Genomic DNA, 9,421 nt, shown 5'->3' on the forward strand with positions numbered 1-9,421 from the left:
TCCCGCACGGCCCCCACAGCCGGGAGGACCGCCTCTGCCGGGACACGTGGATCAGGCTGAATGGACCCGCGCTCCATGCTGGACAGAGAGAGAAGGCGTCATCGCTCTCACGCCGAAGAAACAAACACACACACACACACACACACACACACACACACACACACACACACACACACACACACACACACACACAAACTGCAGCAAAAGTAGCACACCAACAATAAACCAACTAAATGTGAAAACATCATCCCTGCAGACCAAACAGAACAAACCAAAACTACAGTTAAACTAGATACATGCATCACACTTCCTAACAGCAGCTCACTCCCTCATGCCGACTCCCACCACGGGGGGAGAGAGAGGGGGGGGAGGGGGGGCACACCCATACTCACTGGGCTGAGTTATGAAGGTCAGGACTCGCAGCTCAGAGGCATAAAAATATCATTTCATACACAGAGAGCCTGGAGAGCAGGACCCGCTCCAGACCTGTCCACTACCCTGCAGACACACACACACACACACACACACACACAGAGTCCATTCTAACGCAAACATTGTGTGTGTGGTCTGCATACACTGCTGGACAGCAGCGGACTCAAAGCGTCAGACCTCCGGACAGACCTTCATACAGATCTCCGGACAGACCTTCATACAGACCTCCGGACAGACCAGACCTCCGGAAAGACCTTCATACAGACCTCCGGACAGACCAGACCTCCGGACAGACCTCCGGACAGACCAGACCTCCAGACAGACCAGACCTCCGGACAGACCAGACCTCCGGACAGACCTCCGGACAGACCAGACCTCCGGGCAGACCAGACCTCCGGACAGACCAGACCTCCGGACAGACCTCCGGACAGACCAGACCTGCGGACAGACCAGACCTCCGGACAGACCTCCGGACAGACCAGACCTCCGGACAGACCAGACCTCCGGACAGACCTCCGGACAGACCAGACCTCCGGGCAGACCAGACCTCCGGGCAGACCTCCGGACAGACCAGACCTGCGGACAGACCTCCGTGACAGACCTCCGAACAGACCAGACCTCCGGACAGACCTCCAGACAGCCCAGACCTCCGGACAGACCTCCGGACAGCAAGGTGGGTCGTCTTTATTCTGCTGCATCACGTTCAGTTTACAGAGTGGCACGTTTCGTGCTGCCACACAAGAGGGTTTGTTGATGAATATGCAAATTGTTTCGTCACGCCGTTTCAATCACAACTCGTGCCACGCGTCTGCGTTAAACCAACTCGAGTGTGCGATGCCGTCGGTCTGCTACAGGCGGGGCGTCGGGGCCGGGTCTGAGCGCGGTGGAGAGATGGGAGACCAGGAGGGGGGGACCGTGGCCTCTGGCGCGACCAAGCCCGGCAGCAAGAGGAACCCGTACGCGGCGGTGCGGGTGGACCCGGACAGCGACTACGTCACGCCGGGAACCTTAGACCTGGAACAGCTGTTCTGGACCGGCACCGGAGCCCAGTACGCACACGTCAACCAAGTCTGGCCTCGCGTCTTTATAGGGGACGAGTAAGTGAACACACGCACACACACGCACACACACGCACGAACATACAGACCTTTGGTTGGTATAAATCACAAGTGCTCCACCTTTGTGTGCGTGTGTGTGTGTGTGTGTGTGTGTGTGTGTGCGCGTGTGTGTGGATGTGTATATGTGTGTATATGTCCGTGTGTGTATATGTGCGTGTGTATATGTGTGTGTATATGTGTGTGTGTGTATATGTGCGTGTGTGCGCGCATGCGCGCGCGTGCGTATATGTGTGTATGTGTGTATATGTGTACGTGCGCGTGTGTGTGCATGTGTGTGCGTGTGCATATGTGTGTGTATATGTGTGTATATGTGTGTGCGTGCGTGCGCATGTGTGTGTATATGTGCGTGTGTGCGCGCGTGCGCGTGCGTGCATGTGTATATGTGTGTATATGTGTACGTGCGTGTGTGTATATGTGTGTGTGCGCGTGTGTGTGCGTGTGCGTGTGTATATACGTGTGTGCGTGTGTGTGCGTGTGTGTGCATGTGTGTGTATATGTGTGTATATGTATGCGTGTGTGTGTGTGCGTGTGCGTGCGTGTGTGTAGGAAGACAGCCTTGGAGCGGCACGGCTTGCAGGATCTGGGTATAACGCACGTCCTTAACGCGGCGGAAGGCCGGTGGAACAACGTGCTGACCGGTGCGGAGTACTACAGGGACATGGGCATCCAGTACTACGGCCTGGAGGCTGACGACACGCCCTCCTTCGACCTGTCTCAGTACTTCTGCCCCGCGGCTCGGTTCATCCACGGGGCTCTCAGCCGCCCTCAGAGTACGTCCTTCACCACAGAGAGCGACTGTGTTGGTGTGAATGGGATTGTGGGCGGTAGCCAGCGGCGGCTGGCCAGTACAGGTTGCTGGGGCGCCGCCCCCCTTCAAATATCAAGAGATGAAAATCTACTTAAACGTGTTAGATATAATGTAGTTGTGTAATAATGATGAAATAGAAGTGTTGTCAGTCTGTCAGCAGCATTAAATATCGGTTCAAATGTTATTAGGGTGATTCCTGTCTGAATACGTGAGGGGCGCCGGCCAAACCACACCTCATGTAAGGCCTCGAACTTGTGGCGAGCAGGTGACCTGAGGCTGCTGTCTGATTGGTTTCTTCAGATTTCCCAGGGGGGCGCAGTTCTGTGCTGCCCCAGACACGCCCACTTTTATGGGCAGTGAATTGGTGTTGTTTTAATGTTTTTTTGCTCTCGTGTGATTGGACAATTCTGGTGGCTGTCAATCATGTTCATACTCACCCCGTCGCCTCATCTCGACTGTCAATCATCCACCGTTTACGAACCCTGATCAGTTCTATAGGCGGCATTGTCCTTCTTAATGACTCTGTGACTGTGTGGACATTAAAGCAACTGTCAGGTGTGCTGTGCCAAGATAAATAGCGGCCCCCCCCCAAATTTTTTTAGCACCAGCCGCCACTGGTGGTAGCTGAAGCTGGGTGTTACGCAACAGGTAGGAAAAAATTCCTTTAAGTTGTTTCAAAGAGACAAAACCTTATTTATTTATTTATTTATTTATTTAAAATCCCCCTTTTTCCCCCCGAATTTTACCTGTCCAATTACCCCACTCTTCCGGGCCGTCCCGGTCGCTGCTCCACCCCCTCTGCCGACCCGGGGAGGGCTGCAGACTACCACATGCCTCCTCCCATACATGTGGAGTCTCCAGCCGCCTCTTTTCACCTGACAGCTAAGAGTTTCACTAGGGGGGCGTAGCACGTGGGAGGATCACACTATTCCCCCCCAGTTCCCCCCCTGAACAGGCGCCCCGACCGACCGACCGACCGACCGACCAGAGGGGGCGCTAGTGCAGCGACCAAGGACACATACCCACATCCGGCCTCCCACCCGCAGACACGGCCGATTGTGTGTGTAGGGACGCCCGACCAAGCCGGAGGTAACGCGGGGGATTCGAACCGGCGACCCCCGTGTTGGTAGGCAACGGAATAGACCGCTACGCCACCCGATCGCCCTTTTTCTGCTCTTGTTGTCAGAACGTGGTAACGGTGTATTTCCGCCTGAGGGGACATCTAGAACGCGCTACAGAGGGGTTCTAGCTTCAGTCGGTGGACCAGCGGACCAGCTCGGTTTCTCCGTCTTCAGTGACGTCTTTCCCCCCTTTCCGCAGACAAGGTGCTGGTGCACTGTGTGATGGGCCGGAGTAGGTCGGCATCTTTGGTCCTGGCCTACCTGATGCTGGAACAACACCTGACGGTGGTGGACGCTATCGAGCACGTGCGACAGCGGCGCTGCATCCTGCCCAACCACGGCTTCCTGAGGCAGCTCCGAGCTCTGGACATCTCCCTGCAGGAGGAGCGGCTCGCGCACAAGCGGGCGCACGCCGTCAGCACCACGGGGTGACCATACGCCGAGCACGAGACAGCGGCACGTAGGGGTGCGCCGGTGTCGATACGGGTGTTGGATACAGGGTTAGTATGATACGATATACGATAATGTAATACTGTAAACTACTAATAAGCAGAGGTGGAAAAACCCGGTCCAGAAAGTAAAAATCCTAACCGTGTCTTTACTCCATCCATGTGTTAAACAGTCAGATTGCGCTGACTATTTTCCCCAAATCAGCCGGTTTAATACGTGGATGGAGTAAAGACACGGTTAGGATTTTTACTTTCTGGACCGGGTTTTTCAACCTCTGCTGATAAGACACGTTAGCCCCTAGCTAACGGGTCTGACCCTTTAGCCGAGCGGTTAGCGATGTCGCCTTGTGGCGCAGTACACCTCGTACCGAATCCCGCACCGGGCAAGAAAATAACCGGTTACAATACGATACCAGGCTAAATGATACCAGGCTAAAATGGAGTATCGGTATTGGGTAACACTAAAAGCCACGAGTGGCAGGCCATAAATTAAAGCAAAGTGGGGGGGGGGTTACTGCTGTTGTAATATTTGCTAGTAATATTTGATTTGCTAATGTCCCTTACGGCTTTCCGTAGCGCCACAACAAAGTCACGTGATGTACGTAACAACGTCAGTCGGAATCCGGTCGGTGAATAAACACCCAGCACGAGAGAAGTCGTCCTTGCTTTATTAATGTTATAAGTTAACATAGCCAGAGGGCACAGATCATTACATGGTGTCAGAGTAGCGGAGTTTAAATACCCAATATGGATTCGTACGGCGTTCCAGCTCCACGGATGGACTGGGAATCGGCGAACTTACCTGAAGCATGGAGACGATTTCGACAAACAACGGAGCTAATGTTCACGGGCCCCCTGCGCGGGAAGAACGAAGAGGAGAAATGCAGCTACCTCCTGCTCTGGATAGGGGAAAAAGGGCGCGATGTGCACAACACTTGGACACTCAGCGGAGAACAAGCCAAGAAGCTAGAAACGTACTACGATAAGTACACTGAGTACATCACCCCCAAAGCAAACCCGATTTATGCCAGATATAAATTTCATGAAAAGATGCAGGGAGAGAGTGAATCCTTCGAACGATTTGTAACTGAGCTAAAGCTCCTAGTCAAAGACTGTGGCTACCCAAATGCCGACGAGATGGTCAGGGACCGCATCGTGTTTGCCACCAACTCACCCAGAGTGAGAGAAAAGCTACTTAGCCAGGGAGCTGAGCTAACGCTAGAAAAGGCCATAGATGTAGCCCGCTCACACGAGCTAGCAAAGCAACAGCTAAAGTCTATGGGCCAGGGCAGCACACATGAAACGGTGCACGCAATAGGCAGAAAGACTTACAAACCGAACGCACCCAAAGCAGCTAACGCTAACTTCAGACAAAGGGAGGGTAACGTTAGCACCGCCGCTAGGGCGTGTAGCTATTGTGGAGGGCTACACGGCGCTAAAGCCACTTGCCCAGCTAAGGGTAAACAATGCATTAAATGCAAGAAGCTCAATCATTTTGCTAAAGTATGCAAGTCTAGCTCCCAGGGACAGACAAAGTACTACCGCGGCACAGTACATGCCGTCGGAGAGAACCCAGAAGAGTACACCACTGACAGAGAGCAGGAAGAACTGTACTTCGACAACATTACAGTGGAGAGCACCGCTGTGGGAGAACAGACAGAGCTGTACATAGACTGCATCTCAATAGAGAACAACGGAAAAAGCAACGAGCAGGCTTACGTAGAGGTTGGAATTGGCACACCTCCACAGAAGGTAAAGTTTAAACTAGACACTGGGGCACAGGCCAATACTATTCCCACCAACCTGTTCCAGGCGCTGTTCAAAAATGTGACACTGAAACCAGCAATACACAGACTCACTGAATATGGAGGAGGCGCGCTGAGCGTGAAAGGCACATGCAAACTCAAATGTAAGTACAGAGACAATGCAATTATGCTGGACTTTTACGTCATTGACACAAACGCCCCACCAGTCATGGCAATGAAAACATGCCGTGACCTAAACTTGGTAAAAATAGTGATGGCTGTGAGCGAGGAAAACAATGTCACATCACAGAGCATAATGGATGAGTATGCAGATGTTTTCCAAGGAATAGGAGAGTTCCCAGGCGAGTGCACCTTCCGCGTCACACCAGATGCAACGCCGGTCGTCTGCCCGCCACGCAGAATCCCCATCGCCCTACGCAGCAAACTGAGGGACGAGCTTGACAGCATGGAGAAAGGCGGCATAATCTGTAAGGTAACAGAACCCACAGAATGGGTGAACGCACTCGTCATTGTTGAGAAGCCAAAGACAGGCAAACTTAGAGTGTGTTTAGACCCCAGAGCTCTTAACAAAGTGATACAACGACCTCACTACCCCCTCCCCACGCTGGAGGACGCCACCACAAAGCTTGCTGGAGCTGAGTACTTTAGCGTGTTAGACGCGCGGTCAGGCTATTGGGCCATCAAACTGAGCACTGAATCCTCAATGTTGACGACATTTAACACAGTGTTTGGCAGGTATCGTTTCCTCAGACTGCCATTCGGAATCGTGTCCGCTCAAGACGAGTTCCAGAGACGCGTGGATGAAACATATGAAGGATTGGACGGTGTGACGGCCATAGTGGACGATATACTAGTGTTCGGCAAGACTAAAGAGGAACATGACCAGCGTCTCAGAGCGATGCTGAAGCGCACAAGGGAGCGAGGGGTGAGGCTCAACCCCGACAAGTGTCACATATGCGTGTCCGAGGTAAGCTACTTCGGCCACACGCTCTCACACGAAGGCATCAAACCAGACCCACACAAGGTGAAGGCGGTCAAGGACATGCAACCCCCACAGAACAAAGCAGAGCTGGAGACAGTCCTCGGCATGATCAACTACCTCGCCAGATTCGCTCCACACCTCTCACAGATAAACTCACCCCTCAGACAGCTTCTGAAACAGGACAGTGAGTTTGTGTGGGATGCAGTCCACGACAAGGCGTTCCAAGAGATGAAGAATCTCATTACACAGCACCCAGGTCCAGTACTCTCATATTTCGACCCGCAGAAAGAGCTGCGACTCCAAGTGGATGCATCCAAAAGTGGCCTTGGGGCTGTCATGCTCCAAGATGGCAAACCAATTGCCTATGCGTCCAAGTCACTCAACAGCACTGAAGAAAACTACGCACAGATAGAGAAGGAGCTCTACGCTGTGGTCTTCGGCTGCAAGAGGTTCCACGAGTACATGTATGGACGAAAAGTGATTGTGGAGTCAGACCACAAGCCTCTGGAGGCAATACTAAAAAAGCCACTGGCAGCAGCACCACCCCGGCTGCAACGGATGATCCTGGCGCTCCAAAAATACGACATCCAAATCATCCACCGCCCCGGTAAGGACATACCGGTGGCCGACACACTGTCACGCAAGTCAATAGAACACCACGACAGTGACCTACAGGAAGGGATGGAGGCCCAAGTGCACACAGTCCTCAGCAACATCCCTGTGAGCGACACAAGACTCACAGAAATCAAGCAGGAAACAGCGCAAGATCCACAGCTCACCGCACTCAGACGAGCCACACTCACTGGCTGGCCAGACACAAAGAAAAAGTGCCCGCCCAGCATCCAGGAATACTGGAACCACAGAGCAGAAATCTCAGAAATGGACGGTATCCTGTTCAAAGGTGAGAGAATCATTGTCCCCCAAAAGCTTCGCAAGGACATGATACAGCGCATCCATGCCAGCCACCTTGGCGTGGAAAAAAGCAAATGCCGAGCAAGAGACTTACTGTTCTGGCCTGGCATGGGGAAACAGATCGAGGATGCGGTAACAGACTGCAGCATATGCCAAGAACGGCGCAGCGCAAATGCAAAGGAACCAATGATGTCACACGCCATACCCGAGCGGCCGTGGCAAGTGATAGGCACAGACCTATTCACATGGAACTCACAGGACTTCATAGTCACTGTGGACTACTACTCCAGATTCTTCGAGCTAGAAAGACTTTACAGCTGCACCTCATCTGCCGTCATCATGAAGCTGAAAGCAGCAATGGCTCGACACGGAATCCCCGAGACTATCATCAGCGACAACGGTCCGTGCTACAGCTCTGGTGAGTTCCGCAACTTCTCACAGACATGGGGTTTCTCACACACCACCACAAGCCCCCACTACCCACAGAGCAACGGCCTCTCCGAGAAGACTGTCCAGACGGCCAAACGCATCCTGGACAAAGCCAAAGCTGAGAACAAAGACCCCTACATGAGCTTACTGGAGTATCGCAACACACCGGTGGACAACCTGAAATCACCGGCACAGCTACTGATGAGTCGGAGGCTGCGGTCCATTCTCCCATCAACAGCAAAACACCTGCAGCCACAGATCGCCAGTCAGGAGGATGTTCACAAAAGGAGAGAGGTATGTCAACAGCGCCAGCAGGCATACTACAACCGAACAGCCAAACCTCTGCCCCACCTGCCCGCAGGCACACCAATCCGCTTCCGGCAGGAGGATGGATCCTGGAGACCTGCAACTGTGGAAAGACCAGCGAACACAGAGAGGAGCTACTACATCCAAACCAAAGAAGGTCAGATCTACCAACGCAACCGTCAACACCTGCGACAAAGCAGAGTGAACACTCACACTACACACACACACACTTCACAGCAGACTGTTACCAGCGCTAACAACAACACACAAGCCCATCAGCAAGAGCATGCTGAACCTCCAGACACGAACAATCAGCGACAACCAGACACACAGCCTGGTTACACCACGAGGTCAGGTCGCACGATCAAACCAAGACAAATCCTTGACTTATGAATGTTAAAAAAGAGAATTTTACACCAACCTGTACTATACCTGCTATGTTTTGAAAAGAAATATTTACAGCGTTCACTTACCTTGTGTACCTACCTGCTGTTTGCAGTTACCAGTAATGAAATGAAAAAAAAGATGAAATGTTATTACGGTGTCACATTTAGACAGTGAAGGAAATGTTTTACACTACTTTGTTGCAGTCCAGTTATATAAGAGTTCCACTTTCATATTCTTTCTTATTAAGATTGTATTCGCTTATAAACGTGCTCAACGTGGTCTGTATCTCTGCAGAGAAAGCAGCACTTTTCAGAAAAAGGGAGATGTAATATTTGCTAGTAATATTTGATTTGCTAATGTCCCTTACGGCTTTCCGTAGCGCCACAACAAAGTCACGTGATGTACGTAACAACGTCAGTCGGAATCCGGTCGGTGAATAAACACCCAGCACGAGAGAAGTCGTCCTTGCTTTATTAATGTTATAAGTTAACATAGCCAGAGGGCACAGATCATTACAGCTGTAACCGGTTATTTTCTTGCCCGGTGCGGGATTCGATACGGGGTGTACTGCACCACAAGGCGACGTCACTAACCGCTCGGCTAAAGGGTCAGACCCGTTAGCTAGGGGCTAACGTGTCTTATTAGTTTACAGTCGTGCCCCTCCCTCTCCCGGAAGCGCGCCCTCGCGCTTTGTTCTTCCCGCGCTCCGAA

The 9,421-nt window shown here is 52.4% G+C and overlaps 1 protein-coding gene across 1 annotated transcript; it reads left to right on the plus strand.

Moving 5' to 3' along the window:
* Window positions 1-1,277: 1,277 nt before the first annotated feature.
* Window positions 1,278-3,911, plus strand: LOC130122559 (dual specificity phosphatase 29-like). Its single transcript, XM_056291490.1, has 3 exons — window positions 1,278-1,529; window positions 2,097-2,320; window positions 3,679-3,911. The coding sequence occupies exons 1-3, from the start codon at window positions 1,324-1,326 to the stop codon at window positions 3,909-3,911; spliced, it is 663 nt and encodes a 220-aa protein (XP_056147465.1). The 5' UTR covers window positions 1,278-1,323.
* The last annotated feature ends 5,510 nt before the right edge of the window (window positions 3,912-9,421 follow it).

The sequence above is a fragment of the Lampris incognitus genome, chromosome 13 (assembly GCF_029633865.1).
Source record: "Lampris incognitus isolate fLamInc1 chromosome 13, fLamInc1.hap2, whole genome shotgun sequence".
NCBI lineage: Eukaryota > Metazoa > Chordata > Actinopteri > Lampriformes > Lampridae > Lampris > Lampris incognitus.

Excerpts from the sequence above, each read along its gene's own strand:
- LOC130122559 (XM_056291490.1), top strand. The coding sequence starts at position 1,324 with ATGGGAGACCAGGAGGGGGGGACCGTGGCCTCTGGCGCGACCAAGCCC. Across the intron at positions 1,530-2,096 it reads CGCGTCTTTATAGGGGACGA|GAAGACAGCCTTGGAGCGGC; the intron begins GTAAGTGAACAC and ends GCGTGTGTGTAG. Across the intron at positions 2,321-3,678 it reads GGCTCTCAGCCGCCCTCAGA|ACAAGGTGCTGGTGCACTGT; the intron begins GTACGTCCTTCA and ends CCCTTTCCGCAG.